Raw genomic sequence first — 17,468 nt, forward strand, 5'->3', positions numbered from 1 at the left:
CCCATTGAAGTTAAAGGGAGATTTTGTTATGAATATAAATGGGAGCAGGAGCACACCTGTACTGTCTATTCAAAGGGGACCAGGATCATAGTAGTAAGGGAAGAAAACCCAGATCCAGGGTGAGGAAAACAGAATAAGGAAACGTTAATTCATCTGTCAAAAGTGGCAATCAGGACATTAAATGGCCTAATTTTCTTCTCATTGATACCAGGTTTACCCTAGTGTAACTTCAATGGGTCAGCTCCCTAGCTGAAACTGGGCAGCACTCTGAGCAGCTAAGTGGGAGGGACACAATGGTCCTATGTCACAAGAGGAAATTCATAGGAACCCTGTTAAACTAGCTTTTATGGCCAATTTGCATCACCAGAGCAGCGCAAAGGAAACAGCTCTTAATGGGCTGGGATTTTTTAGATGCCCCTGTGCATTTAATATTTTGAATATTCCCTCACCTCCTTGTCATTGGTCAATCCAAATTTCTTCAGGTCTACAACATTATAATAAATGTTGTTCAAGGTAACTTCAATCTCCTGTATCTGAAATGATAAAATTCCGAAATTGTCGCAGTTTGTCACCATACCTTCTAACATGCCAATCTCATAAAGCTCCCATTTTAATAAAGAAAAATAGTTGAAAGGTCAGACAAGGAAGAGGCGTGCGGAAGGTAAAACGGGCCCATTTTAGGAGCACTGGAAGATTAAGCTGTAGCATTCTTCTCTTTTATTTGAGAGAGTATATGCCTGGGAAGTGCTGAGTGCCCTTCCCTCCCATCGCCATCCCAGTGATATGCAGAGCACTGCCTGTGAAGGTATTTTGTCCGCATTCTAAATTTTTTTTTCAAAACTGCTAGTGGCATCTATAGGCCACTACATATTTTACTTAGGTTACCTGACAAATTGGCTCAGCCTGGACTGCTCAGTGGATCCTGCAACTATATGTGCTTTGTGAGCTAAATATTAAATGATGAAAAAGGTACCTGTGGAACTCTCGCCAGGATGAGCATCTGAATGTTGTTGACAGTCTTCTGATGAGAGGGTGAGTATTTCCCACACTCAGGAGGCCCAGCAAATGCCTCAAGGACACTCTCATAAACAGTGTCCCTTACAAATATTGTGAAAGAAAAGAAAAGATCTACAATTACTGATGAAATGTTTTGTTCATTGCCTGTAGGATTGTTTTTGGTTTTGTTTTTCTTAATTTCTAATATTTTATTTTTGTCTCCTCTGTCTTTTTTTTTTGTACTAAGCCCTCTGCCTACCAATCCCTCACCTCCCACTCCAATCCCCTAACCCTATAATCAGCTTTTTATTTAAGCTACTTAGCATGTTTTGCCTTGGTGAGTTATGTTCAAATATGAACTGCGCCATCCAAATCATCAGCTGGTGTAAGTTGGCAGAAGTCTATGCTGGAGCAAGGCCACTTTACACCAAAGGCAAGCTAGCACTCAGAGCCTTATCTTTGGAGGTATTGAACACCTGCAACTTCAGCTGAAGTCAGTGGGAACTGTGAGTGATTTCACAGCATCTGTGAAATCAGGCCCAGAGCATTTAAATAAGACTGTTTTCATTGTAACAAAAAGGAAACTGGGGTGGCTTATAGGGCACAGGGTGTACAGAGCCTACCGTGTAGAAGGTTCCTTGTTCTTTTAGAGCTCTAAGACTGCTTCTACACTTGCTTCCTCCCGATGGAGGTGGCATGCTAGTGAGGCCCGAAGGTGCATATTCAGCACCTCATTAACATAATGGCGGCCACGCGAATTTCAATGTGCAGACTTCGAATTGCAGCTTGACAATGTAGATGGGGACAGCTTCGAAATAAGCACCCCACTTCAACATTCTCTTACTGCTATCTAGTTCTGTGGGGTAAGGGAACGTCAAAGAGGGGTGCTTATTTCGAAGCTGCCCCCATCTTCACTGGCAATGTGCAATTTGAAGTCTGCACTTCAAAATTCACACAGGTGCCATTATGCTAATGAGGCGTTGAATGTACACGTTAGCACCTCATTAGCCTGCTTCGAATTGCCTTGTTACCATGCCATCTCCAACAGGAGGGGGCAAGTGTAAAAGCAGCCTAAGTTGATAAATTTTGCCAGCAGACATATCAATTCTGTACATACCATATGCAGTCAAAGTCAATATCATTCTCTGGGTTGTAGAACCACTTGCAGAAGAGTTCTGCACTTAAAACCCTGTCGGTCCGGTCAGGAATTGTGGTGTATTTGTCCCTGTGGAAGCCTTCAAATCCAGACTGTGTTGTTTTCTTGAGTTTCAGCTCTTTAATTCCAGAGACAAGAACTGGGCAACCTGTGATCCAAAAACATTAGAAGGAAAAGATCAGCTCCTCTTCATGCAGGAAAGTGGGAACTCTGTGCTGGGGTGGCATAGCACCATACAGCATCGCCCCAAAGGTGCAATTTTATAAATGTTTTGTGATATTTATGTATTACTAAACGTTATTTTCTGCATGTAGATACACGGAGCTGAGAGCCAACTGCTATACATTAGAAGTTAGTGTGTGATCTGAAAGGGACTGTTGGTCTTTTCTCTGAGGAGTGGCCCACTCCCAATCCAGTTCCCATTAAAGTTAATGGGAGTTGATGCCGTTCCACACGTCACTTTTTTGATCAACCCTTTAGGCTAAGTCTTCATGGCACACTTTTTTCACACAATATATGTCAGCGTACAGCCACCAAAGTTAGTATATCTCTCATGTGTACTGCGCACACTCATCAGGAGTACTTGTGTCAATGCAAAGGGCAGTGTGCTGTAGGCCCGTGTCTGGCGCAATGCCTTTTGGGACATCTTCGCAACATGCTTTGGGGCAGAAATGACTTGTCCACCGATCACTGGAAGACAGGGATCAAGTTCCCATCATGCAAGTTTTTCCACCCCATAATGCCATCCATATTCAATAAGTTTTGCTCCTTATTTTTAAAATCCCACAAACCTGTGTGGTACTTTTTCATTTCCACCATCACTGAAAGAAGCATGGAGCCCACAGAGCTCTGCACAATTCTCATAACTATTGCAAATACAGAATGCAGAAGTACCACACTTCAACAGGCATCCCGAACCGTGTTCTATGCTGAACTGTCCTCTGTGCCATAAGCCTTGGTCATTGTTAGGGCTTGTTTGGTGTTTGCTGTCCAGTTAAGGCTATGCTTTTGTTTTCCTGAGCCTCTGAGTGCTGTGGTGCTTGCTGTGCATTTACAAGTACTGTGTGCTTTGGTACTGTAATGCATTGTGCAATGTGTACTATTGTATACTATTAACAATGATTTTATTTTCCAAAAATAGAAAATTGACTGGCAAAAACAGTGCACAAAAACCAGGAACAAAGACGGGCAGGCACTGCAATACAAACTTTAAACACACACTAACAGAATGGGACTTTGAAATGGGAAAGGCAGCTAACGCTTCTGTCCATTGCAGTGTACGAATATAACCCACTGTGCCTACACATATGCCAGCTGTGGCTCTCAAAGGTCAGTGTACAGGAAGCTGTGGTTTGCCTAGTCCGCACCCCTTGCAGAGGGGTAGGAATAAGGATGTGGCAGTTAGGCTACATGGAATGTAGGAGCGTGCACCAAGCTACTACAATATGAAGCTCTCTCAGGAGCCTAAAGGGTTGGGGGATGAGCAGCTCAGTGGTTTGAGCATTGGCCCTGTAAACCAAGAGTTATGAGTCCAATCCTTCATGAAGCCATTTAGGGGTCTTGGGCCCAATAGGGTTTTAAAAAAACTGTCGGGGGGGTGCTTGACCCTGCCAAGAGAGCAGGGGACTGGACTTGATAACCTCTCAAGGTCCCTTCCAGCTCTATGAGATATGGCATGTATACAAGTCCCAGCTTTTTGGACGCATACATCAATTGGGGTCTGAAAAAGCATTGGAGCTTTCTGCATAAGAAGACCCATGATATCCTGGATTTCCTGGGCATTTTTCCTGTCCACTCTCTCTGCCATGCTGCCTGCCTTTGTTCATGATCTGATGGAGTACTGGCTTGCAGGTTCTTGCTGAACGTGTCCTCCCTAGTTGTCTTCTTTCTCCTCTTCCTTGGGATCAGGAATTCTGTCGGTGCGGAGGATTTAAAGTCCCTTGAAAAAGGAAAGGTAAGTTTCAAAATTTCCTTCCTAATGCTGATAAAAACTTTTACTGAAAATCTTTTCCTGGCCCTTCAGTTTGCCAGATCTTCTGCATGGCCTTGTTCTCCAGCCCCAGCAATGGTGACTATGTCCTGGCAGAGGTGAGTGGGAGCAGGAAGGATTTCTGATTTCAAGAAACCGCAAAATTTCTGTTCCTATTTCGTGGATACAAGCACAGGGCAAGAGCACTGAATATTCGCAGTTTTCCCTAGGCGGTCATGGTTTTAGCTGACACCTCACTCCTGGGGATGATAAAACACAGACAACACAGCTGCTACTGGCATCCCAAAGCTACCAAAGCCCATATGCCTCTCGCCTGCAGACTACAGTGATGCCAGCCAACTCCATCATGGAGTGGTGCGGGAAGGGAGGAGCAAACAAGGCAGCAGTCCCTAGAAACCTTTGCGAGAAGAGTGCAGAGTACCTCCATGAAAGTTTCACAGAGACCTTGCAGGACATACAAGTGTACATTAAAAAGTGCTTTGCCTGTCCCCTGCTAATGCAGGCACATGCCTACTCCTGCAGCATTTGTTATACCTCTGTTTCTTCTTGTCAAAGTAAAACAATGAAAAGATGATCTCGTGGATGGGTTGGGTACCATTTTAAACGTAAACATTGCAAGGAAAATTCAGGAACACACTTACCTTGGTCCTCCTTCAGTTCACCCATGCTTAGTGAATGAGGCTTAATAGACTGTGGCAGAATCTCAAACAGGTCCTGGCTTGGGGTATGGTGGAGCCTTCCTGCGTCTCCCCACTTCTCCTCCTGCTCACTGTCCATGGCTGGTGTATCCATCTCAGGGTCCTCCCAGGTATCCATGGTGGTTTTCAGGGTGATGGTAAGGCTTTGGCTGAGGAGGACACACCACTCATGTAAAAGTAGCAGGTTGGCACCAGATCACTTGTTGCATTCCTTGGATCTTGTGGTATACCACATGCTGTTACTTTGCATTCATGCAGCTCTGTTGCTAATCCCTGTCATGTGCTGGTAGATATCCATAATTCTGTAGCTGGTCCATGGCTGTGTTTCCATAGCCTCTTCTCCCAGTACCCAGAAGATCCAGTAACTCCTGTTCACTCTAGGGTTCCAACAGCCAAACATCCATTTCACGTACTACTCCTCTGTCCCTTTGCTGCACCCTGCTCACGATCAGTCATCCAAATCAGTGATGTCCCCAAATTCAGGGGGTGCATTCACAAGTATTTGCCTCCCACCCCTCAAAAGGGGCGTGTCAAGCAATGCCACTGCTCACCATTTTGCTGGTGGTGGTTGCCACCACATTCACTGCTGTCTCTATTGCTGCTCGCTGTCACCTCTTCCTCTGGCCTCAATGCTGTGTTCTGAGTTGACTCTGCTTAGCCCAGTTCTCAGTGGTATCATTGGATAGCAGGAAGCCTCACTTCTGCTGCATCTCTGTTACCTTTCATTACAATGCTGTCTTCAAACTGGGTCTTAAGGTTCAGCCACCAAAACTGCTCATCAGTTATTTCAACTCAAGTCGTCACTGAACAGAAACACAGATTCTAATTTGTGTCTGGTCAGCTCTGGTCTTTAAGCACTAGTAGAAAAGGGTCCAATGATATCTAGGACTATTTGTACAAAGTCTGTACCGCCACTTGTTAACCCATCCCACTCTCACTTTCACTTGGGTTTGGTATCACTGCTTGTTTGTAGATGAAACTCAGGTAAGGGTCTCCTCTTCCATTGGGCCATGTTAAGTACAGTTTATCCGCTCTTTAGCGGTACAAGAAAGATAATATTTCACTGCCCCTTCACTAAAGACTACAATGAATTTTAACCCAAAAGAGCCAAATAATAATAATATCATAGAAATATATGGGGATAGAGACCTTGGGAGGTCATCAAGTCCAGTCCTCTGCCCTCTTGGCAGGACCAAGCAGCCTCCCTCAGGGATTTTTTTCTTAAATCTGTTTGCCCCAGCCCCTTAAATGACCTCCTCAAGGACTGAGCTCACAACCCTGCGTTTAGCAGGCAAATGCTCAAACTACTGAGTTATCTCTCCCCCAACACCAGCTATATGGAGATACCTGTCTCATAGAGCAGCAAGGGACATTGGGAGGCCATTGAGTCAAGTCCCCTGCCCTCTTTGCAGGAGCAAGCACCACCCTTTTTTTAATCTATTTGCCCTAGATCCCTAAATAGCCCCTTCAAGGACTGACCTCACAACCCCGCGCATAGCAGGCCAATGCGCAAACCACTGAGTTATCTCTCCTTGCTGAGTAATTGCTTTGGCAAAGCCAATATGTCTGTTCATCATCTACACAGGATTAGGTGTGTCTATGAAAGAACCCTCCACTTCTTAAGTATTTTCCCCCAGTTAGTTCATCAACAGCCGACAGGAGCAAGTTCATTCAGGCCCTGGCTCACATTAGGAAGCCTGTCCCTCTCTCAGCTCTCCTCCTTAGAGCTGGGTTATACTTCAGCGAGCTGTAGAGCTCTAGCCATCTTCTCCATCAGCTTTTTCTCCCATTAGCCCTCCGTCTCAGAGGGGTCAGCAGGCCAGCCTTCCCCATGACCTCTCTGCCCTGCTGCGAGGGAGGAAACAGAATTTATGCTGGTCCCCTTTGCCCAGTTCATCCTCAATTGGTTGTATGAAATGATAGCCTGGGCCCACTTACCCTGCGCCATTTATTTCTGGCACTGGTGCTGCTCTATCAATGTTTCCAAAGCCCTTGTGTATATGCCAGATCATCCAAACCCCACATAAACGGGGTGGACTAACCCAGTAGGCACCATAATTCTTAAGGGGCAGACCACCCCCTCCCACAAACATTCACAGTTTTGATGCATAAGGTGTACAAAGGTTTGGTGATGAGACTGTAGAAACTGAAAAATATGAGATACTCCTGAGTGTATGTGAAGCAGATTTTCCAGCAAGTGATATAAACTTTAATTCAGGTTTCCTGATTAATTTCCATGTAAAATTTAAGAATGATTTTGTCATCCTTGTAGGAAAATTCTAAGTCAGTGCTGGTCATGCTGCCACAAATTATGGTACTGGTTAAATGTCTCCAGGACTGAGAAATGCCTCTTTTTACAGGAAACTGAGACCAAAATTCACTGGACATTTGTATCTGATGCTGCCTCTTGTACTGGTAGAAACACTGGAAAAAACACTCAGAATGAGTCTCTCAGCACTCTTTGCTGTTCACGAAGGAAAGGAGTCGTGCTAAGATACGAAGAGACGTGTTAGATGACCCATGGACAAGCCGTACAGTCCTAACAACCCTGTGAACCAAGAATGGGATTTGGTGGGTAAAAGACTGATTAATGAGCTACAGAGCCTTTCATCTGTAGATTATGAATTTGAATACAGCCTCAGTCATTAGCAATTAAGTTTACTGTCTAATGATTGTTCAGTACTGAGGAATCTATTGTTACTATTTCTATCACAGTAGTGTTTAGAAATTCTAGTCCCATTCTGCTTATTAGTGTAGGGAATCTCAGTCCAGCTCCTGGCATTAGAGCCTCATGTCACATAAAACAAAATTTGGATCCCGCTGACATTCTTGTAGGTAGTCAATGACATGGAATTTGTACATTCAAATTGGTAGCAGGACATGTAACACCCTGACCAGACTTATATCCTGCATTTCTTGACCACTCAAAAACTTTCACTGAACTCAGTGGCAGTTTTACTTGTGCAGTGAATTCAGAATTTGTGCACAAACATGTTAGTGTTTACATATGAAAAAAGTCTTGCACAAATGTCTGGGTGCGCTTTTGTCAGGGATTTTTATCCCTTGGGCATTATCGTCCCCGTGGGTCAGGGGAAACAAGCCTTTGGCCATTGAAAAAATCAATGCAGGTACAGGTAGAATCTAAAGTTACAGAGGCTGCCATTTAGCAGCCCCCTGCAATGGTCACTCTGTGTCAGTTGGTTTCCCGGGTAACCAGAACTCATAAACACTTCATGCCCAGGTTCAAAATCCAGGCCTCTGACTGGGCGCATGTGGAGAGTTTCTAGAAATTTCCACAGCCTGGAGGACCTGGTTGAAAACCATGGACAAAATCATGAATATTAAAATCAAATAATCAATTATGCATGAAATCAAAGGATAAAAGCAGGTGCAGCGCAGCACAGCACCCAAGGCAGTCTGGACAGCCGCTCCAGCGGTGAAGACTTTGCGAAGAGCTCCTGCCTTTTCAAAGAGCTCCTGTTTTTTGAAGAAGCTGAAATCACAGCAGCATCTGCCCCTAGGCAGCTCTGCTCAGAGCTGAGCACCGCAGCTCAGCCTGCCACCCACCATCTCGTGGCGTCAACGAACCTGATTGGACAACCAGACGTGACCTACTCACCTGACTGGACTACTGCTACTGGACACGTAATATTACCACAGGCCCGAGGCACAGCCCGGGTCATTATCACAAACAGTTAGACATTTGGGCATTGGGCCCCCAGTTGGGGGGTTCGGGATTGCAACCCGGGCCATGCCCTTCCAGGGCCGAGGAAGGGCCACACCTGGGGCTCGACCCCAGGGCCGGGCCTAACTGCCCATACCTACACATTAATAGGCTGTACACTTGTATTAATAAGTTCTGTACTTATAGTTTTAATTCAGTTATAGCTTAATTAAGTAGTTATATTGTTGTTTGCATAGTAATTATATTTGTTTATTTAGTGTACAGGCAGGGCAGAACGGTAGAGGCCTCAACCCCCTGTCTCCCCAAATTTATCCTGCATTTTACTTAACCCCCTTCCCTAATCTTACTCTCCAAGCCCCAGCTGGGGAGGTTACAAAGAACACTCACTCAGCTGGGAGAAGACCTTGGCAGGCTAAGCCCCGAGGTCTCTAATAGGCTGGCCTAGCAACCCAGCCGGAGCTTAAAGGGGGAAGGCATATTGACCTCCCCTTGCTCGGAGCCAAAACAAATAAAGCCCCTAAACCTCTTCCCTATAGCTTTCCTATTTAACCAATTCTCTTGCCTCCCAGTATAATAAAAACAACTATACAAATTCTACCTCATGGATTCTTTATTAATTACCATTATAAGTGTTTACAATAACACAAAGTTAACATAATATAATAGTGATAATTGTAAGCATCCGTTATAACTTAAAGTTTATGTAAGATAACATTCTTATGAATTGCCTCATGTGTTTGTTTTATATGTATTGTTGCCTATTTGCTTGTTGTTGGCTTTGTTAATAAACAGTATAGCGGTTCTTTAACTGCAAGCCTCCTTCCTTTGTCTCAACCTACCGCCCTGCTGGCGAGTCACTGTCCATTCAAGGGGAAAAGTTTCACCACGCAGCGGTAAAGGGTATGTGCACAGCCCCGGGGCCTCCTGCCGGAGGTGGGTGGGGACGATCTGCAGAGGAGCGGGGCGGCCTTACATCGCCGGGTCTCCGCCGCTCCATCCTAACACCCTAGAGGTGCCTGAGGATCCGGACGGGTAGGTGTGGCCGAGCGATTCTCGCCATTCACCACACCAACAGCTTTTAGAGTCTAGGGAGAGCTCTTTCTAGTAGTCTGGCCTCGTTTGTAATTCTGAAATGGCATCTTTTTAGAACCTAAGCCACGGCATAGCCATAGGGTACTGCAGTGGTGCTGTCAATTGGGCAGTTTGACTAAAATGCGATATCTTTGGGTATGTACTGTTTGTTAGAGTAAAACTGACTGTCGGCTAACTTTTTATGTTGGGCCTCAATTTTCATCCTGGCAATTAGCAGTGCTCCTCACATATCAACCTGTCTAAGCTAATCCAAACTGTTGGAAATTTCGGTTATGTTCATATGAAAATTAACCCTTTTGGCATGTGTAAGAAAATAAGGATGCAGAATGTAAAAACTTTATTAATTGGTGTATAAATCTGAATACGCATATATAAAACCAGTAACGTATTTCAACTTTCTAAATGGTATGGATGAGCCTGAGGCCCAGCAGCTGATCATGCTGCCCCCTTATGAAATTGCATCCCCTCGCCAGGAGGGGACCTGCCTCCCTCTTTGTGCATCCCTGGGGTATACGACAATCTATTAGTTTAAGCAGGTCATTTTCAGAAGTTAATTCAGTCCTGTGAGTTTAGATAATTGCAATGCTTTGTGAACAATTGTAATTATTTTATATGAGAATTCTGTAAATATAAGGCTGGATCCTGCATTATTTGCGTACCCGTTATTCAGTGAGCAAGGACAAGCAGTCAAACCCATCTTAAAAACGTGGAGGATGCCCCTTTCTTTCACTGTAGGAAACCTTTGATCACGTTCTAAGTCTTTTACTCCTAGAACTGCCTCCAAGCCTGTGTTTGCTTTTTATCAATAGAGACATTAAAACATAATGATGCTGAGGGAATATTGGGAATTATTTTCTCACCGTTTCGACACTGTTCAGCTTCACAAAAGCGAATTCCTTCAGGAACACAGATAAAGGCATGGACGTGGGGAATGCCATTCTACAAATTTCAAACACACTTGTAAGTGAAAGTGTAAAGCATTGCAATATAACTTAAACATGAACTGAGAAAGAAAAGTCCAAGCAAATATGCTAGTATTTTTATATACCTGTTCCAGACGCCGCCATGGTACCTCTTGTATATAGGACCTGACATGTACCACATGAGAATATGATGAAATGAAGTGATTGCAGATATCCAGGGCAAATTGTTCTATAGTGATGATCTAAGAAACCAAATAACACATTAGAGAGCAGGGATTACTTTATGAACATGGCCATACAGAACATGGCATGCACTGTGTGTCTGTATCATTGTGAATATTTTGGGTGAAAATGGATTTTGTAGATTATATGGCTGTCATTCACAAAGGAAAGTAGGGGGCAGGGTAGAATAACTGGATTGAGAGAATCCATCCCTGGTACATGACCCTTAGAAGATATGGTGTCAAAGCATTCCTACTGGGAATTGAAGTATGCTAAAGATAAAGATGGGATTTTCTGAAGAGTTTGGTGCATAATGTGGTATTATTAGACTATATGGAATTGGCAGATTAAATGAAGAGCTGAAGCCCTTGAACTGGGATGATAATACTTAGATTCTTTGTGAAGCCTTGGAGATCTGCTGATGAAAAGTGCTGCATCACAGCTATTTTATTTATTTATTTATTTATTTATTTATTTAAAGAGTGCACAGCAGTCCCACTACAAAGGTATCTGAAGACAGGAGCGAGAACAATGCTGGCTTTGTCGGACAAAAGACTACATCTGAAAATGGAACGGGGACCCAAATTGTACATGTGAGGTTCAGAATTGAACTAATACTTTCCCAAAGTTAAGTACTCCCAGATCCCAGGATCTACATCAGTGGTTCTTAACCTTTACTGCAGCCTGCAGCCCTTTGGTTCTCAAAATACATTCTCACCCCTCTATCAAAAATGGAGATGGGGGGGCCTATATGTTTTTAAATGCATATTAAATAGTTTTTTATTAAAAGTGTATAATGTTAACAAATACATAGGTCTGATTAAACAAGGTAGTTGTACTTATGTGCCTGTGCTTAATTTGTGTTTTCGATAATTTACTGTCTAAAAAAATCTGGCATGTCTCGCACCCCCCAGAAAGTGCATCGCTTACTGCCAAAGGGGTGCATGCACCCCCAAGTTAAGAACCACTGGTCTACATGGAAAAAAAAATTCATGAAACAAGGGGAATCAACCATACCTAAAAATGTTGTCAACGTATAAAATAAAAACTACCCATAGGTGTGCACCAAATAGCAGATGAGAACCTCAATATTCTGTCTGAAGGGCTCATACTGGAAAAAGGAAAGACCTTTTACCTGGAGAAGAGCTTCTTGAACTGGGTGCACTTTGGAAGGGGACAGGAGAGAGCAATGGAAGAAGGAAGAGGATCCTTTGAAATATATTGACAATAAAAACTAAGTATAAAAACCATTCCAAATAAATCCAGAACACCACTGTGCATACAAATCAGTACACAATTAAATAGAATCACTTAAAATACCCCTTTGAGTTTTGCCAAAGCAAGGACGATATTCTTCATGGTGTCAGTAGGAATAACAGCAGAATTGTCTTCATGCAAGTACTCATTGACAGAATCCAGTCTAATGTGTACACAGGCCTCCACTTCTTTAATGAAGTGTTTCTTGTCTTCTCTTCGAATGCGAAGGAATTTAATCACGTTCTTTCCATACTCGGAATTCAGGACTTCCACGCCTTCATTCTGTCATGAAAAGACACACATGTCTTACCTAGTGGAGATCACAGCTAGAAAGGAAGCCAGAGCTAGGCTCAGCTGAATCAAATATCTGTTTGTTACTGGTGATCACTTTATTTTTGTGTTTATCCTGGAGAATTGCAATAAGTGAAGTGACAGCTAGGGGAAGGTGTGAGGTTCTGGCAACAAGAAAGAAACCATTTGGCGGAGGAGAACCTGTATTTAACATTTTTATTACAGTGCCTAAAAGCCAGAATTTCTATAGGCCCTATTCTGCTGGGCACTATACATATACCCCGGGGGAATCCATCTCTTGTATGTGTAGTACCCAGAGGCACTGAGACCTCATCTGGGGTGAGTGAAGTCTCTGCTCTACAGGTGCAGCTGAGAGCCAGCTGGCCTTTAGCTCACGTGGTAGAGTGCAGGGCTTTAGACCCTATGCTTCCAGGTTCTAGCCCTGGGGCCACCAACCTGCCAGGTCTGTTGGCGCTACATATGGAACAAACATTCTAGTTGACAAAGGAGGCATAATACTCCACTATAGATGTCACCCTTCATTCGGCCCTGTGTTACTTCTGGTTTATGCTCCTTTTTATGCCATTGAAATCAACTGACTGTCACAAATTAGGCTGAAATCAATGGTGTTACACCGCTTTAAGGCTATTATACATTTGTGTATCAGGCCCATTCTCATGATTATTGTTTTTTATTCTAATTTATATTGCGGTATTCCACAGGTACCCCAGTCACGAAACAGGGCCTTGTTGTGGAAACACAGAAAAACAAGCCCTGACCCAAAGAGTGTTCAAGCTAAGTACAAGATAGGAGCCATTCAATGCACACAACACATAGGAGAGGAAAAGAAAACCATGAGACAAGATAGTACGTGTCTCTCAGCAGGCTGCTCTGATGCTTGAATAACAAGCGTTCCAGGCTGTAAACCCCAGTGCCCACAAAGAGTCTGAGTGGCTCTGGGTTTATTGCCCTGTGGAGCTGAGCTCACCGTCCCTCCCTACCTCTGGAGAACCAAGCCACAGCCCTGGCTCAGAGCTACACTCCTGTTTTCTGGCTTGTCCCTGGCAATAATGAATGCAACCAGCCCAAAGGTGTCAAAATCCTTTTGAACCTCTCTGAATGTGTAATGGCAGCAAAATGTAAGCAGAAGCAGCAGGGTCTACGAGCCCACCAATGGGGGTAGAAAAGCAGGGCAACTGCACCAGGGCTGGTGCTTCAAAGGGACTTGGAGCTCCTGGCTGATGCCACTGTGAGAGCAGTGGCAGCCAGAGCCACAGACCCCTTTGACATGCTGACCAAATCCTACAGCACCACTCCACGTAGCTCTGAGTGCTGGGGTTGAAGGGGGCTCTGCCACAGTCTGGGCGGTGCTAAGGGCTGACTGCCCTTGACCCCGCCCCTTCCCCTCTTGACCCGCCTCCACAATTTGCCCCCCGGCTGTCAACCCCGCTGAGGGTCTTAGATTATTTCAAAGCTATTAATCCCCTGGGAATCACTTATTTATTATATCAGGATTTTCTTCCTCCATATAAACTTGATTCAATTTTCCACTTGGCATTTTTCCCAGTTACTTTTAAAACATATTTTTAGTTTTCAGGTACTGATGAGGTTTCTAGTAACACCCCAAAAAAGTATTTAATATAGTGTATTATAATTATTAATAGCTATTATTTCAGTGTCCACAGTGAGCTGAGTACTTTACATAAAGGTGTACAAGACAAGTCTTTACTCCAAAGACATTACTGTTTTAGTGGTAGATTGTCACCCGAGTGAGACCATAACATACACCAGGAAAAGAGGTGGGCAGAGGAGAGTCATGTTCTAATATACTTAACCTACTTAGCAATTCACTCCCCTTCTCCCCATCCTTTGGCCCCACCCTGCTTTCTGTCCTATGTATCTGATTTGTCACGTTTTATTTCTTTTTCTTCTCTCTTTTTTTTTTTTTTTTTTAAAATCTGTGTTATAAAACTGTCATGCCATTTCTGGTACAGGACTTTCTCTACATCTGAAGAAGTAGGTCTGCCCCACAAAAGCTCATCACCTAATATATTATTTTCTTAGTCTTTAAAATGCTACGACTGCTTGTTTGTTTTGTTAGAATACAGTCTAACATGGCTGTTACTATGTAACTAATATATGTTAAAAACAACAAGAAGTCATGTGGCACCTTATAGACTAACATATTTTGGACCACAAGCTTTCGTGGGCAAAGACCCACTTCATCAGATGCATCACTCATGTTCTTGTCTTCAACTTCTTGTTGTTTTTGAAGATACAGACTACCTCGTCTACCTCTCTGATATATGTTAGGCACACAAACATCTACTGGACCATAAAAGTTGGGGTGAGTGGGATGGTGGGAGACTGCAGGATCTTAAATACCGATTTGAATGGATCAGCAATGATGGTTTGACAAATGGTTTTCAAAAAGGTACGCCAAGCATACAAGCAGGATGAAAGGAGAGGTGGAAACACTTGTAAGAAGAAGACAAAAGGGTAACAGGCTGGCAAAGCATAGGGTACAAACAAGAAGGCAGAGGAAGATCAGGTGAGATATTTAAGTAGGGGGTGACACATTGTGGCCCATATTACTTGCTGTATCCCATGTTCACCACTTTTATGTAGTTTTGGGCTGTTTTGTTATAAAGCATACTTTCTGTGGTATCATTTGAAAACTCCCCTTCTGCTCACCATTATCATCCTGGCAAAATATGTATGGTAATTCTGTATGCAAAATTAGGAGATGACTGTATACACTGATTTTACTGTAACATGTTGCAAAGTTAAAAAACCGAGCTCAAACTAGTTTTTCAGAGACAAAGATATATTTACATGCCAGCAGAGTGCTAAAGCATCATTACTAAGGCCCTATTTGAATCATGAGATGATTGGCAAATAATTGTAGGTGAGTTGTGGACAAGACATGGAAAATTGCAGAAAAGTAACAGAGAAGGAGCCATGTTAGTCTATATGCTATCAAAACAAAAAAGCAGTCAAGTAGCACTTTAAAGACTAACAAAATAATTTATTAGGTGAGCTTTCGTGGGACAGACCCACTTCTTCAGACCATAGCCATACCAGAACAGACTCAATATTTAAGGCACAGAGAACCAAAAACAGTAATCAAAGTTGACAAATCAGAAAAAAAATTATCAAGGTGAGCAAATCAGAGAGCAGAGGGGCCGGGGGAGTGGGGGGAGTCAAGAATTAGATTAAGCCAAATATGCCAAAGAGCCCCTTTTATGTCCCAGAAAATTTGCATCCTGGTTCAAACCACATGTTAATGTGTCAAATTTGAATATGAAAGTGAGTTCAGCAGCTTCTCTTTCTAAAGCAGACTGAAAATTCTTCTTCAATAAAACGCAAACTCTTAAGTCATTAACAGAATGGCCCACTCCATTAAAATGTTGACTGACTGGTTTGTGGATCAGGAACGTTTTGATGTCTGTTTTGTGCCCATTAACTCTTTGTCTGAGAGAGTTTGAAGTCTGTCCAATATACAAAGCATCTGGGCATTGTTGGCACATGATGGCATATATGATGTTAGTTGAGGAGCATGAGAATGTGCCCATGATTTTGTGAATAACCCAGTTAGGTCCTCTTTCATATTCAAATTTGACACATTAACATGTGGTTTGAACCGGGATGCAAATTTTCTGGGACATTATAGGGGCTCTTTGGCATACTTTGCTTAATATAATTCTTGACTCCTCCCCACCCCTCTGCTCTCTGATTTGCTCACCTTGATTATCTTTTTCTGATTTGTCCTCCTTGCTTACTGTTTTTGGTTCTCTGTGCCTTAAATATTGAGTCTGTTCTGGTATGGCTATGGTCTGAAGAAGTGGGTCTGTCCCACGAAAGTTCACCTAATAAATTATTTTGTTAGTCTTTAAAGTGCTACTTGACTGCTCTTTTGTTTTGCAGAAAAGTAGTAATGGACATCAATTAATTAATTGCAGTAATTTGGAAAGGCCAGAGAAGACCTACTTTTAAAGTAAGATGTGCTGGAACAGTATAAACACTCAAATATTATGTTGTCCATGCCAGTTTTCTTGTGGTTGTTTTTGATGACCAGACATTTTGGTCTGCAACTGTATTACCATTATGCAACGTGCAGGGCTGATAGCCCAAGACCCACATCCACAGGACTGGCTGCCAAGCCCCAGCCGCTGTCAATTCAGATAAATGAGGTTCTACTGTACTAATGGGAGAAAAGTGTGTATTGCATACCTCAAATATATGCAGAATTGCAGACTGTGCAAAGTAATCTAATTAAAATTTTGGTGGACGCCTTATATTGCGGAATCAGCAATTTCCACAACATCTGAAATTAAGTAGGGCCTCAGTTAATTGGAGAGTCACCAGCAGGGGAGTTGTTTGTAAATAAAGTATTTACAATTCACAAGAAGGGTGGCTGGCAGAACACATGCACAGTAGAACTGCTGAGCCCCATGACCCAGCAAACTTTTCCAATACAAAAAGCCGGAGTATAAAAAGGAGAAGCCATGACTTCCTCAGCAACGAAGGGTCCTGTGGCACCTTATAGAGTAACAGAAAAGTTTTGAGCATGAGGTTTCGTGAGCACAGACTCACTTCATCAGATGCGAGTCTGTGCTCACGAAACCTCATGCTCAAAACTTTTCTGTTAGTCTATAAGGTGCCACAGGACCCTTCACTGCTGTTACAGATCCAGACTAACATGGCTACGCCTCCAACACATGACTTCCTCATCACTCGTCCTCTTGCACCTCTACTCACAGCAGCAAGAGAATTGGAGCATTGTTGGACTGGAGGAGTAGCTCTAAGTGGTGGGCTTTCTAGTTAGTTATGGAGTGCTGAAAGTGTTTGGGAGATGAACCCATTTGACTTCAGATCTTCTTTCGCTTGGTAGCATTTAGGAATTAGCAGTTTTATCCCTTATGTAACTAATTCTGACTTTTATGCCTTTAACCCTTATAATAATTTCAAATATTTTTTCTCTAGTAGATGAACTTTTTATCCTTTCTCCTAATCCATTGTGTATTTGAAGTGCAGGGGACTCCACTTGAGCCAGCAAGGGTGGTGCACATAAACATTATCTTTGCTGGAATGGCAGAGCAGAATAAGACACACATTCCTGGGATGCAAGGCCGTGGTTGAGGAATTTCCAAGGGGT

General features: G+C 43.2%; 1 protein-coding gene across 1 annotated transcript in view; it reads right to left on the bottom strand.

Moving 5' to 3' along the window:
* The window catches only part of LOC142017933 (uricase-like), a 33,032-nt gene that overhangs the window by 1,949 nt on the left and 13,615 nt on the right, over positions 1 to 17,468 (bottom strand). Inside the window, exons 2-7 of the mRNA XM_075003288.1 lie at positions 12,083 to 12,301; positions 10,666 to 10,782; positions 10,478 to 10,556; positions 2,114 to 2,300; positions 974 to 1,097; positions 450 to 533 (exon numbers count right to left, since the gene is read on the bottom strand). Coding sequence (XP_074859389.1) covers positions 450 to 533; positions 974 to 1,097; positions 2,114 to 2,300; positions 10,478 to 10,556; positions 10,666 to 10,782; positions 12,083 to 12,301 — 810 coding nt within the window. The remainder of the gene's footprint in view (positions 1 to 449; positions 534 to 973; positions 1,098 to 2,113; positions 2,301 to 10,477; positions 10,557 to 10,665; positions 10,783 to 12,082; positions 12,302 to 17,468) is intronic.

Source organism: Carettochelys insculpta, chromosome 9 (genome assembly GCF_033958435.1).
Source record: "Carettochelys insculpta isolate YL-2023 chromosome 9, ASM3395843v1, whole genome shotgun sequence".
Classification (NCBI taxonomy): Eukaryota; Metazoa; Chordata; order Testudines; family Carettochelyidae; genus Carettochelys; species Carettochelys insculpta.